The 18,097-nt window shown below is 42.1% G+C and overlaps 1 protein-coding gene across 1 annotated transcript; it reads left to right on the top strand.

Moving 5' to 3' along the window:
• The first annotated feature begins 7,204 nt into the window (after nucleotides 1-7,204).
• LOC112560682 (proton channel OtopLc-like) lies at nucleotides 7,205-17,368 on the top strand. Its single transcript, XM_025232697.1, is given in 11 exon segments — nucleotides 7,205-7,467; nucleotides 8,261-8,381; nucleotides 10,120-10,197; nucleotides 10,507-10,756; nucleotides 10,759-10,806; nucleotides 11,168-11,328; nucleotides 11,600-11,735; nucleotides 11,887-12,089; nucleotides 12,260-12,401; nucleotides 12,738-13,045; nucleotides 13,474-17,368. Coding segments are annotated over 11 exon segments (1,743 nt in total). The 5' UTR covers nucleotides 7,205-7,420; the 3' UTR covers nucleotides 13,723-17,368.
• The last annotated feature ends 729 nt before the right edge of the window (nucleotides 17,369-18,097 follow it).

Genomic DNA, 18,097 nt, shown 5'->3' with positions numbered 1-18,097 from the left:
TACCTAGTTCATAGTAATAGCAAAGATGTCACGTGATGACACCCAGTAACTACCCCGGGTGCATGATGGTACGGTGTGCACCCTGTTGTTACTGTGCATGTCATCTCGCTCTGAGAACAAAAGGCCGCGTGATTGATTAAAAGAAAGCAGGAGACAAGTTACTTAAAAATTTAAACCCAGGAGATGAAGATGAAGAAGAAAAGTCAGATGACGAGTTAGCAGAAGGATGGAGGAGAAAAGAAAACAGAAAACCTAACTGCAGGTTTCATTCATTCTAGTTCTTCCTTCAATAACCGTAGGGAAAGATGTTGATGACACATCTATAGCCTTGTGATTAGAGAAAAGCAAGTCATGGATGGAGAAAGTGTGACCTCGAGGTGAGGTCACTGCGCCGGCGCACAGCAGTAAAGCATCAGGCAAAGGTCAGATAGCGCGCGGGTATCAACACTGCAGCGGAGGGTGTCCGCACCCCAAGCTTTCATATTTTTATCAGATACACGAGAAAACATGGGTTTGGGGAACTCAAAGAAAGAAGAAAAGCGTGGGGTGGCGCACAGTTATCGGACATTTTCTTTTATGATCTCTCTCTATCTCTGTCTCTCTCCCTCTGTCTCTCTTTCTGCACTGGGCAACCTCACTTTACTGCTCTTTCTATCGTCAGCTCTTTCATCATCCCCTCATTTGTATAATTGAGTTTTTCTCATCAATGATTGGTACATATATATGTGAGGGCGTGTTAAAGAGAATGAACCATTGTCAACTTATTTTTAAGTAAACGTATAATTATCCCTAGTTAGTGATTAACAATGATTATCACTTGAGTCGAAAAAACAATCTTCATTGTGGAACGGTAACAGTCTGCGAATTCTGAACGAGGGAACTTTCGAGAAACACTTGCAGCAGCTGAGTGCCTCCTACAGAAGTAGCAGCAAGTTTATTGTTTCATCGCTGCACTGTTTACACGTGTAAACCACGTAAACACCCGACAGTCCACTGCGGTGTTCTAACAGACAAAGACAGCTGGCAGCAAAGAAAGAACAAGTCAGAGCTTATCTGCTAAAGTTTCTTGACAAGGACCGAGCGAGGGGAGAGAGAGAAAGAGAAGGGACAGAGAGAAGAGAGAGGTGGAATAGCGACAGAAAGAGCGAATGGATTCGGGCTTTGGCTGCTGTTGGTGTTTGAAAGCCTGGTAATGAAAATGCCACTTCCCTTTGGTGTGTATCTGTGATGCCACTATATACCCATGGAAGCACAATTATAACTGAAACTTGCAACAGGAGGCGCAGACAGCTTCCCTGAAGGAAAACAATTTATGTTCAACGCCCCTCCTCCTCCACCACCTCCTCCTCCTCCTCCACCTGAAGAAAAACAACTCAACCCATGAAACAGTTAAAGAATCATTTCCACATTCCTCAAAGCAGTCAGACCTAAACTTAACTGAACAATCGAAGCAGGTTTGGAATTAGCAAGGACTGAACATTAGGTTTACTTGTTTGATCCACAAAATGAAGTTCGAATGAACTTGTAAGAATAAAACATTCACCTGTCAACAGGTTAACAACAATAACAATCAAACTGTTACAGGTAAATGTTTCACCAGTAATCACGTGACGGTTATCTTTAGCTTTTGTAACATTGCATAAAACACTCGCACCTGTTGCAGGTACATCAAATCCCAAAATATTTCCTGATTTTTTTTCTCTCACCGATAGAAGAATTGGATGCCATGGCTTCAAATGTTTTTATCTCTGACGAAACTCGACAGATGTGGAGCTGTAGGGTAACCATAGTAACATCCTTTATTTTTCTGCAACCGGGAAGTCATTAGGTTGGCAGTGATTGTGTTCAGAGCAACAAAAATAATGTAATGATATTCTTGAGGTCCATGTGTGAAGAAAAAAACTTCAAGTTACAGACGACCTTCACTTTGGCCAAGATGTGAAAACGAGGCGAGAACGCCTCGCACTGCGCATGCTCACAATGCCATCCTCTACAGAAACCTTTCTCCAGGCAGCAGATATCCCAGTCTCACACCGGGTGTAAAGATAAGTCTCTCCCCCTCCTCACCCACCCCCTCAGATGTGTCTGTGGGTGTCGCTGGTAGAGAGATAAAAGGTGAATGTGTGGGCGGCAGGACCAGAGCCACACCAAGGGGGAACATTATATTCCCCTGTTTGAATACATGCTGCAGGTCGGGGTGGGTCAGCCTGCTACATTCCCACCCTGTATCCGTATCAATGAAGCCACAGGCAGGTGAGAAAGATGGAGTTAAACGTGTTACATACATCCCAGGTCTGACAACTGTGAAATCGTAGACAGATGTGTGGGAGGGGGACTAGTGAAAACTTTGTCGCATCCCATAATAGTGATCTGTGCCACATCCTTCGTCCTAACCTTTTTCTACTTGAATTTAGACAACTTCTTATGGCAGGCTTTTGTGCAGTTTTTTTTTCTTTCCTTTATTGGTGTATTCTAAAATTCTTGTAAGTTCTTCCTCATTTCTGTCTGGTTTCCTGTCCACGTCTTCATGCAGAACACTGGACCCTTCCTGGGAGACTGCTCCCCTCAAACACATATTTCTGAGTTTGTGATTAAGTTGGACACTTTTGTTTGGTTAGTTTTTTGTTTGTTTGTTAGGTGTTTTTTTGTTGTTGTTGTTTTGTTTTTTTTTTTTGGTTTTTTTTTTTTTTTGGTAGAACTGTCTTGTAAAGAATTAGCCAAACATAATTTGCAGATTCGACAATACATGGTCAGTTCAGAACTCTCTTCACCCATGTTCTGTCTTATTCATTTCTCACCAATAACCCAAAAATCTTACAGAGCTTTGTCTCACCTTACTAGCTGATACTTAACCCCTGACCTGCTCACTTCCCCGTGTAACAAAACATAACCACTTATCTGCTAATAAAATCTCTGCCTACACCTATAAAGACGAATCAAAACTATTTTTTAACTCAGGCACGCGCTGATAAAAATATTGATAACAGACTTGTTTGTTTCTTGGTTTGATGTCGATGCCTGGAAAAAGCTGAATGTCAGATGTGTATCATCCCCCCGAGCCATGTTTCCCGGGGGTAAAAGAGATTGTAGGAGGGTGTGTTGGAGTGGGGTGGGGGCGACAGAGCTGCTGGAATGCTCCTCCTTATCTCTGTCCAAATGTGAGGTAGATGGAGGTGGAGGGATGGGGTAGTTGTCAAGGTGACGGGGCCGAGTTGTACCCCAGCTGCTGACAATGGAGGCCAAGTACCACTTGGTGAGCTGTGAGGACCTCTTGTACCCCGTTTACTGAACGTGTGAAGGGGGTAAAGTTGGGGGCTGAGGCTGGTCTGTGTCTGCCATACTTCACAGAACCAACAGCCTGACAGTTATGAAACTGCCAGTTGCAAATCCCATCCATCATACAGAACACGGGGTTAGGTCGCTGGCCGTTACACAGAATGGGACTGAACTCCTACTTGATGTAAGAGCAACAAGTTTGTGTGTGAGACTCATTGCTGCATGACCATGTCAAACTGTGCCAAACATAGTCACATACTCTACAATGTGTCATACATTCATCAAAGTCTTTTCTCAGCATTCTATTCCACAGTCAAAGCTTGGACTCACACCGCCTGCTAGTCCAATGGACTGTGGACAATGTTTTCTCTCTGTGTGTGAGGTGGACACCAGTGTCTGTGAGCGGGGTGGGGATAGTGGAGGGTGAAACTGATGTTGGAAAGGGGTGTATGGGAGTGGGGTGGCCCTGTGCTCCAACACATGTGGAGGCGTCCGTCAAGAATGTTTACATGAACTTGTCTGAAGGTTGGAACACAGGGTGAGAGAGAGGAGGCCGTGCATAGCTCCAGGCAGGAAACACAGCCATGAGTGGAGCACTGCCATCTGTGGACTAACTCCATATGTGGATGAATGAAGACAGGTAGGACCGTATGTGAACAAACGAGCAAAATGTCCTCCGATAGTGAGAAATGGTCATCTTTGTCACAAGACAGACAGGACTTCAGACTTCTCCAAGCTAAGAGCGCCATGATACACACACACCAACACTCGCTTCCCCCAAGATTGTCTATAACATGGACAGGCAACAGAGCAAATGACAGACAGAGAGGTTCACATATAATTCCAAGACTAGCTTACAGGCAGGTGAATGATTCAACCTAAGAGGACGATGAATGGTTCATCCTGGCAGGAGTCTTTTTCCTCTCGTTCGTACTTTTTTACTTTTTCCTTTCACACAATGTCGGTGCAGCCTGTGAGGAGAATGATGTCTGAATGCCACACACGGATTCTCAATGTATTTAGCAGGAGACAGCAAGTATGTGTTCTGGAGCTTTGTCTTCGACACCAAACACAGGTTGTTGACAGCACCAGCTTCATTTTGTTGTTATTGTCGTCGTCGTTGTTGCCGTGTGTGTATGTGTGATGTACATGACAAAGTTTTTTGCCATCTTATTGGGATCTTCGTGAAAGAAAAACGGAAAGAACTTTTTATCGTCAAGAAAGCAACCGCGGAAATCACTTATTCTGGGAAGGAGCAAAGGGAAAATAATCTACCACGATGGTAGACAGACAGACATTACAGACAGCGATGAAAGAGACGAAGCCTCAAGGAAGAATGCACCCCATTGGGATGCCGGGATTGAGTGCAGCTGCAAAGGACCGAGCGCTGGTGTCTAGGGAGACATCAGACAAACATCAGACAACATCAGACATCAGACATCAGACACGGAAAAATCATTTCAGCCGCTGGAGTCAAAGGGGAAGGTCAGGGGTGGAAGGCATCAGCAAGATGGTGCCGAGGATGTTGAATGTTTTTAGCGCCAGGTGAGATGCTTTGCTGCAATGTAGGTGTAGTCTGTTGTACGATCACTGCTTCTAGAACTTACTTCATCATACTGGACAGAACCTCTGTGCTGTTGTCATCGGGATATCGCCTGGTGGAGCATGACAAACACAAAACTCAAGTAAATAAAATAAACAACAAACAGACACCAGTACGATATTTCCTTCAAAACAGTTAAACCCGATTTGAAGGGAAAGGCACAAAATATTACATCATGGTCTGTTATCTTAGTGCTTCAATCCTGATACAGAGACCTCCCCATTTCCTAGACTATCCAGGTCAAAGTCAAGATGGCTGGCGGGTGACGTCACGAGGTTCAGGTACTGGCGAGATCCCAGCCTCAGTGTCAGGTGTGTGTCGGCCACCTGAGTGCTTCTCCGATGTCTCTTGGAGTTGTTCCTGGCAGACCTCTTAAGTGGGTCGTTGTGTCCAAAAATATACTTCGTGGAAAAAAGTTTTTAAAAAAATATCCCGCTCCGTTAGCTGGCAGTTTGCATCGCCTTTGACCTCTCTTCCGCGTTGAGAAACTGTCCTCGGGTCGGTTTTAACTAACGAGCTTCGCCTCAAGAAGTTTTTTCAAAACATTAAATTCGTTTCGCTGCGGGTTGGACTAGTGGTACTTTCAGAACTTTCACCATTACGGTCATGACTTAAAGTAACGAGCACTTCCTCTGGCACTCCTCTACAAACTGTTGCCCTTTTCATCTGAACCAATTACAGTTACTATAACAACCCTCCTTTCTACACCTAGCAAACGATCTCCCTTTCTCACCCCCAGATGAGCTCATCGAAGGATGTGCCCCAGGTTTTCTACACCTGGAAGGGTGTTTGTTGTATGATAAGGCTGAGGCGATCGGGATCTTTGAAAGGGTGAAACAAAAATTGAAGTACTTTGGTACCTCTCTCTCTCTCTCTCTTTCTTTCTCTCTGTGTGGTCGCGGGCGATGAAAGACAGTCAGCAAAGACACAGTGTATCGTCTGGTGCTGGAGGACCGGCAAGTTTCCTCCATTTTGGCGAATGTAGCGCGTGCAAGTGCACAGAACAGTTAATCAGAAATCAGCGGGAACCCAACACACCAGGAGCATGTTGATAGCGGACTGGAGCTTTGCTTCCCACAGACCTGTGCACGTGTGTGAGCCCCAGATTACACCTATTTACATATTGTACACCTGAGATACGATTAGTCTCGTGTAAGTCTCGCACAATACGATATTTATGTCCACCCCATAGTTTAGTGACCACCTGAAGTAAGGAGTGTTGACATCACAAGGGTTGAGAGGTGACCTCATTATCCTGCTTGTACTCTCTGCCCTGACCTCCTTTCCTCCTTGTATATATTATATATGCATATTACCCATGCGCAAATGTATAAAACAATGTATATTATGTATATACACACACGCACGTAGGCGTAGATACACACATCGCATACATACAGACATGCGCGTGCACAGCGTACACACCAAGAGTACAGCCCAACAGTAGATAAGAAAACAGAAATCTCCCCGAAACAAATGTGCGAAAACTTTCTGTTTACATCCCTGTTGCTGAAAACCTCGGGCAGCGTGTATATCTCGCTTTTATCCGCGAGAGGAAGATAAGTGGGAACCTCGGCAGCAAGGAGGGGAGCCTGGTGTGTGGAGACGAGTTGAACCGTGTTTCACGATGGCGCCTGATGATCCTCCGTGTCTGCTAGCGACTGCAGCTTTATACACACGGAGAAGGAGCACCTGTAGCCACCCGGCTTCTCGCCATCAACAACCAAAGCATCCTGTATACCCCGGTTGTGAATGAAGAGAGAGGAATATATTTTACATGCATTGATATCGGTGTTATCTGTGAGCAAGGGACGGTGGCAACGAGGGGGTGTTAGGGGGACAAGTGTTTGTTCAGAACTGAAAAGGTGAGGAGAAGAATATTTATGACTGTGATTAAAATACTGTCTTCCTCTGAGTCTTCACCAATCTTACTGTTTGTTCTCAAACGTTTATTTACCAACAATCGGACTAAAAGATAAAAGAAACGAAAAACAAAAAAGGAATGAAAATCAGAACAGAGAAGTCTACAAAGAACCAAGTAGTAGGGTAGCGCTACAATTGCTACTAATACCCTACATCGTACCTTGATACCTCTCGGTACCCGTATATCAACTATCCAGCAGACGACTATTTCTGTAGCGTCCTTTGGTCTACTACATCACCACACTCCATGGATTCCCTTCACCAACTTCGTGGAGAGACTAAGATAGAACTGAGCGAGAAACCAGTGCGGGTACATGAACTGAGAGGGAGGGAAACTGCCAACACAGAGGGTGGCAGGCAGTAAGGGGTGGGGGAGAGAGAGAGAAGGAGGCTGGTAAGCATCCTTGAGTGAAAGATTCTTGGCGGAGGGAAGTCTCCCAGGCAGGCTGGTGCCATAGACTGGCTCAGACCGAGGCTCTGCGAGTTTGTGTGCCGAGGCGCACGGCGGGACTTTGCTCCCCCTGACCATCTGGGTGGCCGAGCGACAGTCGACACTGGCATGTGCACTTCCCTTCGGTAGGAATTCGGCGAGAGTGTGGAGAAGCAGCAGCTACCAACATGCCACCACTACGAGAGTTGTACTACGAGGACAAACATGATTTCAGGTGAGACCTACCTTCACCTTTGGCGCCTTCTCCTTAATTTACACCTGTTATCACGAGCGGCGCGCGCCGGCACGATGGCATTTCCACAGCGGAAGGAGTGAGTGGATAAGGTCAAAACAAACCACACGAGGGTGAAAGGTCAGCTCAGCCACTGCCAAAGAAAGCAGCCAAGTCTCGACACTAAGTTGAAGAATCTTTGGCATATGTTTTGAAGATGGAGGAGACATCTTACACTCGCCTCCATAACCGATGTTATCAATGAATCACTTTAACTGGTTTTAAGAAAGGATTCTACAAGTAAACCACAGTTTAGCTTAATTCTTTAGTGAGACAGGTCCTGTTATCAAATCATGCTTATCATTGAAGTCAGTATTCGTTATATTTCTGTTTCTTGTTGCAGTGTAAATAAATAATTTGTATACACACTGATTTCTAAAAAAAATAATTACGTTCACTGTATATAATGTGTTGATAAAAGTTACTTAGTCAAAATATGTGTATAATTATTGTAAGAAGTTTTATCGAATTATATATTTCTTATAAAGAGTATTCGTAAAACTTATTTGCGAGGACTTTGTAAGCATTTGAATTTTTACAAAGATGTTGATATCCTACAAATCGACTGCACAAATGAATTAAATTAAAGTATTTTTAGAAATTCATTTATTTAACTTCTATGGTCAACATTTCTACCAGCTGTTAGTGAAGTACAGGTAAGTAATGATGATTGCTGCAGGTAGTGTACCAAAGGTGCACCTACCTTCACCACCTTTGTTGTTGTTGTTGTTGACAGGTCGGCCCTGACGAAGCTGTTGTGCGGGTTGTACGCTCTCCTGCTGGTGGTCTTTGGCGGAGTCTTCGCCGTGGCCAACGCCCTCACCGTCCAGGAACGCCAACACCTGTACTACCTGGAGGTGAGAACCCATCTGTCATCTGTTCCTCAGGGTCCTGGGTACAAACATCACATACCCCGTTCACTTTCATTCTTGAAGAACCCGCATAGTTCATGTCTTTATTTACTAACCAAAGTTTACAATCTTTCCACGATTAATATACTGCGTTAATTAAATGATAACACACTAATAATGTATTTTTTTATAAAAGATTTCTGCATTTCCTTTTTAAGTGAATTTTGACCACTGGGGTGAGGGGAGGGATAAGCTGCATGGCCACTCAAGCAAATACCCAGAATGTTTGGGTTTGTTACATTTGGTTCTGCAAGTAATCAGCGAAGATCGTTGAGTGCATGAAGCAGAACACTCCTCAAGGCCCTAACAATATTTACCTCTGGGGGAACCTGTTGGAGTTAAAAGTGGTTCGTCTGCTCAAAAAAAGAAGGTCACGTGTTTGGCAAATAGCAACACAGACTGTTGAGTCTCTAAATGAACTTTGACCTCTCCTGGAGGTAAAAATGTTCGCAGCTTTCAAGCATTAGAGTCTGGCTTCAAAAAGTTAAACCGTGTATCGTTCAGAGCTATTCTAGGTTTGGGCTCAAACTATATATATATACGATATATATATATACAGGCAACACCACGTGACGAGTGTGAAAGTCTATTTTCTGTTTACCTGTAATTCCTTCCGCAGCAGTGCCATCCTGTTCTGAGATCCTACAACACACCGGTCGTTCTCACCTCCTTTGGCACTAGCATCTATCCTGTGGTTTAAAAAAAGTCTCGCACTTGTCATTTCCAGATATTTACCACTCACTCTGAAATAAAATCTCGTGCAAAAGCATGCCTCTCGCGAGCTCCTCCAGACTGTAAACACTCTCTGCCGGGGGCAGGAGAAGCCAGCTCCTGGAGTCACTTATTTCTGATAATCTGGTGCAATGTTTATTTGATTTCACCATGTCCGGCGGTTGCCAACATTTGTATCGCAGTTTATCTCAATCATCAGCACCACACCCATGTTACTCGCCCACTTAACCACTTCTGACCTTTTCATGCCCGACCTCTCCCCTGTCTTCTACAATCAACTCATTGTCCTCCATGCTGCCGGTGCCCACAATGTGTCAACAGACTGAGAAATGTCAGTCCGAGGGCTTCAATGTCTGATGGCATGTTTGTAGTGATATTCATCTCCTGGTAATTTCTACCCGATCCCAAAGTCACACTTTCCCATGTAAGACCAGAAAAACATAAAATTACTTTCTTCTCCTGACACTTCTAAAACGCAAGGATGACAGACTGACAAATAAAAATTAGACAGACTAACGAGTGGACAGACATACAGACAGACATGTGTTAGGACCAAAGTGTGATGCAAGTGATACCTGCAGCTATCGCCATCTCATCTTGTATACAAAGCAGAGTATTTGTTTGTGGCCTCATGCCATAGTTTGTCTGATCCCCGCCAGGTTTGCAATGTTTGTTCATTTCCACGGTCGCTCGGTGGTAGGTAATGTCTGGCAGGTGAGCGGTACTCACACCCATGTCTTCTGATGTTTATTTCTTTCATTCGGTGGCTCCGAACAATTAAATACTACGCGAATAAATTTCGACCTACATGCACCTCACAGAAGCAAATGTGGACAACTTCGTAATTTAAAAGGGTAGCGATCAGAGAGAGAAAAAAAATAAAGGGAAGATATTATATATATAAAGACAAGAGATGTATATATATAAAGTGCACGCGTGTTTGCATGTGCAGGTCTTCCTATTATACCTGTATTTTGGATCTCTGGCTACACTTCTGTACTTCCAGTTCTGCATCCTGCGAGGCAGACAGGTAAATATATTTACCAGCTGTCATCCTCGTCTGACTTCCATTTTACAGTATCTAATTAAACCAATATTTATCAGTAGTTGTAGTTGTGGATAACAGGGTACAAGTAAACAAACAAACAAACAAAACAAGTGTAAACCATTTTTAAAGCTAACTTTGTTTTGTCATGTGAATCATTTGTAGCGTCTGCCTGTATGCACGCCCATGCATGAGTGGACCAAACAGATAAACACAGAAATACCCATGCAGACAAACTGGAAAAATATACACACACACACAAAGACTTACACCTAATCTGCCATCCGGTGCCAGGTGCGCAATGCCGTAGACAACAGCATCCGCGTCGTCATACGCCGCAGCGAGGACAACCTGCAGTTGTCGCCCTGCCCGAGCCGGAAGGACAACGCGGTGCCCACCACGCCCACCACCTTGGGTAGCCCGCTGCGGGACCTGGAGGAAGGTGATGTTGGACTGGAGTCGCGCAAGGAACCACTGGACCAGATGTCCACGCTGTCCAACACCTCCTCCCCCTCGCACCTCGTGCTGCCCCCTGACGGTCATGTCGCCACGTTGGGGAAGGAATCAATTTTTATCTCCGCCTTGGGGCGCTTGGTAAATACTGAAAACTGTAACAAAATATTTCATGCTGAATGTCTAGTTTGTCTTCATCTACAATGTGTGTGTCCGACATAACACTGAGGTCGACTAGGTCTAGTATACAACTGTGACTGTCTAGGATATCAACATGTCCAATCGTGTCTAGAATATCAACGTGTCCAATGTTTCTAAATACCAATAGTCAATCTCAAATACCCTTTATCCTCTAGGACTAGAATACCAGTGAAACTCAATGTGTCCCTAGAAAATTAGTGTCCATCTAGAATGTCCATGTCTTCGTCTATAATGCAAGAAGTACTGCAATGAAGTATTCTTCTGACCAGAAGATGAACATCTGCTTTCTTGGGTTTTGCAGCCTTCAGCATTGGCAGCGTGACTTTGGACGGCTTTCACATCGCCTCCTACTTCGAGACAGAGAACACGACCACGTGCGAGTCGCACATCTTCACTCTCGTCTACGTCGTCCACCTGATCTTCACCTTCGTCCAAACCTTCTTCCTCTTCAAGAACCATAAGGTACGCCAAACGGCGGGAAGCTGAGGTTTTGTGTTGCCTGCAACGATTGGGCGACTGCAACCAATGGGTCTGCTAGTACCAAACAAAACTACATGTCGTGCTTGAGCCTTCTTGCAGCTTTCCCTCCATAAAGATGCCCCCAAAGGCCACAAGCCTTATGGATACTTTTATGCTGTTTAGTGCTGACCAGAGTTTTACCAAGAAAAGATATATATGAATGTTTTTGAAGAGATTTGTTGAAGTAATTGCCTTTGCTCAATGTTGCTCGCAGCTTGTCATCGACAAAAACAAGGCGTCGGTGCGCTTTGGTCTGATGCATCTGCTGGCCACCAACCTGTGTGTGTGGTTCGTCACGGCCGTGACGGAAACAGCCGAGGACTACCGACAGCAGGACTACTTTGCCTCTCGTGAGTGGCCATCATGCTCTTGTAGGCTTTCCAATCCTTGTTTTTTCCACCCCATCTTATTTCTTCATCAGTTTGTGAGAGACTTCTCTGTTGACCTAAGTTTCAGTAGATTACTCCAAGAAAGAACTGACTGGTGTGCGCATGTCTGTAGGGAACGTGTCCAACCCTCCCTTGTTGAAGAGCTGCTACGAGGACATGACCCTCGCTCGCACGGCCTCGCCCTACCTGTTCCCTTGCACCATCATCTACAGCATCATCGCCGCCGGCATCGTCTACCGCATGTACACCTACGTTGGGGTCAAGGTCAAACAGAGGTGGCCCAGTCACACGTCACTCACCTCATCTGTCCCTCATGTAAGTAAAGGACACAGGCTGTCATATTCTAACCTTTGTCAACATCGAGTACGTGAAAAAGCTCAACCAGAGACCAATCATGGCGCGTGCGTGCGCGTGCTGTGTGTGTGTAGTTTACTATTCAGTCTGTTGGATTTACTCAGTGTTTCTATCACCTTTATTCCTCACAGGGTGTTGTCTCCATGGACTGTGAAAAAGCGAACAAAGGGCTGTTTACCGGCCTGCTGGTTGCCGTGATTACTCTCATCGCCATAGCAACCTTCTTCGTCTTCGACTCGAGACTGAACTACCCGTACACCGCCATCAAAGTAAGCCACACAATTTCTCTACCATCACTCATTATAAATAATAGCTCCTCACTATGTCATAACAATGATATTAAAAAAGAAATATTCTTTGCCACGGTAACTACCATCACCCTTGACCCCTTTGCTCAAAATTAAAGAAGAATTAGTTATTTCAACTAAAAGTGTCTGCGATTTGGATTACTAGTGTAGAGCATTTGAACACCATCATCATTTAAAAAGTAAAAATAAAAGTTAAGAATAAAAGAATGAAAGGAAGGAAGGGATTAAGGGATTGTGTGAAGCCGAAGGTTCCAACAGTGAGCGAGTACTCCAAGAACTACATTTCCACTGTCCAGGTGTTCTTTCGTCATGGAGATCTCGCTGCTGGTGCTGACGGGTGGCTGCATCATCGTGGGGCGGGTGCGCTTTCAGCAGCTGCTGTTCCTGGAGAACTACCTGTCGTTGGACTCGGTGTTGCTGCTGGTGTCCCTGGCCGGCGCCTACGTGTACCTCAGCTTTATGCTCATCTCCTCCGCCTCCACCCTGGCATCACACGGCATCACCAGCATCCTCTCCCTGGTCACCATCGCTGTGGGGCTCGTGCAGTCCACCCTGCAGGCCATCTTTGTCTTGGATGGCCTCTGTCGACGCGCCGAGAATGATGCACAGGTAGGTTTTGAACCCTGATCCGAACGACAGACCCTGGCTGGCTCAGGCAGAAGCCAATAAGCCAATAAGCTTCACAAAAGGCGATGCTGTATTAGTAATAGGAATGTCCTGCAATTTTTTTACGGTATCTTTATTATTTTCCATAAACTTCTAATATTACTTAATATTAGTTTCTTTGAATTGCTTTAGTTCTTTCATATCTGAGCTAAAGAGGTAAGGCGTCAATTATATTCATGTGAACTTTTGCAGACTGTTGCTTCCTTTTTGAATCTTACCTTTCCTATCACCCCTTTCCTTTAAGGTTACACATGTTTCTGTCCATCACAGTGTGGTAACAGTTTAGTATGATTTGCTTACTGTATTTTTTTTTATAATAGTGTGATGTATCCTGTGTTCCTTTTGACTGTAGGTTCGTTTTCATTTTCCAGGTGGAAAGCAAGCCTGGCAGAGCTGTGGTGACATTCCTGCTGGTGTGTAACCTCGCTCTGTGGGTTGTCACACTCTTCGAGATTCGCAAGACAATGGTGGTGCCGTTCCACCAAAGTTTCTATGGCATCCTGCCGTGGAACATCATCCTTCACCTGTGTGTCCCACTGTACATCTATTTCCGGTTCCACTCCGCTATCTGTCTCTCCAAGATCTGGTACAACGCCTATACCAAAGAGAAAATTGTGTAAGATGGGTAAAGGCAACAAGTGCCTTGGAGTCAGGGTGCAAACCAAGTATCATGCTTGACTTGGCATCAGCCTTCCATAAGAAGTATGATGTTTGGGTACAGCACAGGCAGCTCAATGGCAGGGTGTCAAACAGCTCTAACTTCTGCAACATCTGTGTGAGCGAACTTGCCATCATTCAGATAACTCTGAGATGTTGCTTGGCAGGTGGGTCAAAGAACACCTAATCAGAACTGGAGCTTAGGTTCTTGTGGAGTTTTGATCCACAAATGTTTATGCTTTTGTCTAGGAAAACTGCTTTTAATGCCTTAATACCAGCATGCATCATTCTCAGAGGTAGAATGCTACAGACAGAAGATTACAGCAAGACTATGAAGATGGCAACAGCTGCTTACAACAGATGATTGCAGGATTAACTGGCTTTAATCTTCTGTAAAAGTAGATGACCTCAATGAAAAATGAATATGAATGTGTGTTCGTGTTTTGTGCATATTTAAAATAGATGTGGTTTTCTCCATCCAGGCTAGACAGTGCACATTTAGCTGTTCATTTAGAGAATATTTCTGCTGTAATCTTTTCAGCTTCTGCAAGAACCGACACACAATAAGAAAGAAAAGTTATTGCTTCTTGTTAATTCTTTAAAATCAACTTTGAAATCGTAACAAAAGATAAACTGAAACTGTAGTCACAGCAATGTCTGTACAGATACTGTTCTTCTCTATTCCATTTTTTCCAGGCTATCTTAAGGTCAGGGTGGTAGCACCAATAACTTTAATTCATGTTTCTCCATAGTAAAGCCACCGATCTATTCCTTCAATATTGTACTATAATTTCAATACCAGAGCCAAAAACGTAGCTGGTTTTTTTTCTCCAGTAAAGCTGTAACTAGTTCAAATTATGAACACATTTCATCAAAAGTATGAAACCGTTGACCATTTCTTTAATAATGGACAAGACAGATAAGACTCTGAAATGGTTGTTTAGTTCCACTTCAATTTCAGTATTTAATAGTTGTGTCAAACTTCTTGACATTCACACCAGTGTATGAGCTCCTTCACTTCTCTCAAGTCATAATATGTTGCGTTTTACAGTTTCTGGATACCTGTCATACATCATTATTTTTGTTTGGTTTCTCATATCATTTTGATGAAATGTTTACTGCTTTTTACCTGAAATATTGGCTCAGCTTGAGGTAATGAAGTCAGCAAATAATCAGCATGAACATCACTCAAATCACAGCATTGACTCAAACCTACAAGGCCAGCATTTGGAAATCAAGTGACTCATACATCTACATGCTGCTTAACCTATTAACTTTTTAAGTCTGTTTTCAATGTGTCGTGTTCTTGGCATTTTTCAAGAGTTGTTTGGTTTTTGAGTATTATCCTTGCTTTCGAAATGTTCATTAGATTAAAAGCTCCAATTCCTGATTACCATAAAACAAGGACATGAATCTCACAAGCAAAATGAATCAGGGAATGTAAATGGCATTTTTAAATTAAATTTGTGCAATCCCAAACCCTTTTTTGAAAGTTTTTTGGAGGCAGCAAATTTTACCACGATTTTGGGTGCTTATTTTTAAATTTTAATTAACCTTTTCTTTTGCAGTGGATGTGCATGTCTGTGCATTTTGGAGAGTGCATGTGTGCTTGTTTGCATGAGGGGGGAAAAAGAACACCATACTTCCTCCTGACCAAAAAAAAAGATGACCACTGTGTGATTTTGAAAAGCATGAAGTCAATATCACTTTTGAATTTTACCTTTACAAATGTCAAGCCATTCAGGTCACATTTTAAAAGTAAATTAGTACAAAGTTGCTGTTTGATATGGTGTGTGGCTTACCTAGTTTTCTGTGCCTGACGGTGGTTTTTGTCTGTACATACTCTTTCTGACTGCATCTGAAAATAGAAGTTTAGACTTTTGCATGCATTTTAACAGCATGAGTATGAACATGTATAGATTCTTATTCTTAGCTGGCCAGGTTTTATGTGTCTCTGTATGATACTAGTTCTAGTCCTTATTAATATTCCGTTTCTAGTTTGTACAGATCAGCATAGACATTTTGAGGAAAGCACAGCATGGTTTTGTTCACAAAAACTGCTTTGAAATGCTAATTTATGCAGCACTTATGGTACCTGTATAAAACATACTAACAGATATCTGCTATATCTTTGTTAGAGCAGCATACAAGTCAAACACCAAAAATGTATGAAAGGATTAACACTAATTAACACAATTCTATTCATATGTATGTTATCCAAAGTGAAGTGTTTATAAGATCATACACAATATTATACACAACTTGCTCAAATGGTATTACCAAGATCTTGCTTTTCTTCAGCTTGTATTAACTTTATTACAAGTTTTACTTCATTAATTTTATTTGCATCATTATAATCATATAATCCATCAAAGGTAAGCATTTGATATTCATTAAATGTTTATATAACTGTTACTAAAAATGAAAACTTTCATGATCATGTTAAAAGATTTTTGGTCTACACACACAATGAACATCATTTCATTTTTTTCTTACCTTTTAATTGTATGACATTTATTTGTCAGGGTATTTAACTTTTGTAAGTACATCTGACAGTTTTTAACAGTTTTTTAATAAGTTTGTTATTGCTTTTACTTTAAAATACAAAAGGAGGGGGTTGTACTATCTTCTTAAATAAATTTTACAAAAACAGTCTGCTTGTTTCTGAATTTGATACTTATTTTTGAAAATGGTAATCAAAGTTGGCTTCCAAGGTCATGCATTTTGCAGTCTGGATAGATGCAGAATTTGAAAAAGTTTTACAAACACAACCCAGAGCTATATATTTAATCATTACATGTACAAGAAATTCTTAGTCCTGAGACCTGCAGTGTTACATTACAAACTGTGTACATGTTTTATTTTACCTGAACTGAACTAAAAAGGTAGTTTTATTAATTTATTTGATTGTGGGATCTTACAGATGGAAGAGTAACAGAACCTTGAGGTTTTGTATAAAGCTGTGTGTGTAATAAATGTTAATTTTTCTAAATTTATCATGGCAGTTTGGAAGCATAACCAGTATTTCAGGGGATGTATACCGACATTACAGTGTGCTTCATATACTATGCAGCTCATTGTAGAACTATATATCTCAATGTGACATTTTCATGCTGTTGTCATGAGGTACTAGCAATGCACATGGATAAGTATTTGATTTTACAATATGTTTGCAACTCTGTTGTACTTTATACCTGTGCATCTTTTATGCATAACCATTCAGCAATAGTGTCAATTATACAATATCAGCACATATTTTATCTGATTGACTAAAATGTTGATATTAAGACTGCTTTGGTTTATCGTTAAAGTATTCATGCATAATGTAAATGTGGACAGACGGATGTGTTGGTGAGCAGCTGCATGCAGATATTGCATGTTTTCTTGTATAGCTGTTCTCACAAGAAGAAAAAAAATGACACCATTAATGCCTATAAAACATACCAGGAATAACCAAAGCTGCTGCAAACATTTTTATGACACACCTTTTTTCAAATCAGTTGAAGAAGAAGTGCAATTGTATTATTGGTATTAACCATTCTCTTCCAACATTTCTGAGTCTCAGCAGTGGCTTTATTTATACAAAAATTAAAAGACTTTTAAAAAAAAGCAAAGCTGTGTGGTTATTTCTTACTGGAATTTAAACTTTTCCACGTAGAGAATGAAAGAAATTGAGCTTTAATAAAATCTTTCATAGACCTAGGCTTTTACAATCCATTTTTAATTTAGTCATACAAACAATTGTTACACAGACACCACCACTACCACAAACGAATAAACAGCATAACCATAAAACAATCAAACAAATTTTGGTGTAAAGTTTATACCAGTCTCTTTGATACCGTTTTTAAAGGTCCACCTGAATTAAAATGTTTTTCAATTTACTTAGTCAAGCTATTAAAATAGTACTCAAGCTAATAACCTGAGCATTTTTACTATGTGCATAGACCCACACTAAACAACTCATTCAAACTAGCAGAAGATAAACTAATCAAAGGGACGTAAGACAGAAAAAAGTTTTGCTTGTTATCTCCCATTCTTCAGTGTTTCGTTTGCTACCTGATCCGCACTGAACATTTGTTTTCTCAATGTATATATAATCAAATCTTTAAAAGAAGATAGAAGAAATCAATGTTTACTTCCTTACTGAAATTGTTTATTTTAATCTGTCTGTTTTTGTTTTCTTTCGCAAGATAACAACTACGCTACGGAGACGGTGCTCACGATCTTCACTAATGTAACCTATACTTTTAGTTTGACATTGTCTCGGTTGTTTTGGGTCCTTATTTATTTTACCTTTACCTGTCATCAGTTTTAGGCCTTGAGTTATTTTGCATG

This window comes from Pomacea canaliculata, linkage group LG3 (genome assembly GCF_003073045.1).
Source record: "Pomacea canaliculata isolate SZHN2017 linkage group LG3, ASM307304v1, whole genome shotgun sequence".
NCBI lineage: Eukaryota > Metazoa > Mollusca > Gastropoda > Architaenioglossa > Ampullariidae > Pomacea > Pomacea canaliculata.
This window is presented reverse-complemented; position numbering and strand designations above follow the sequence as displayed.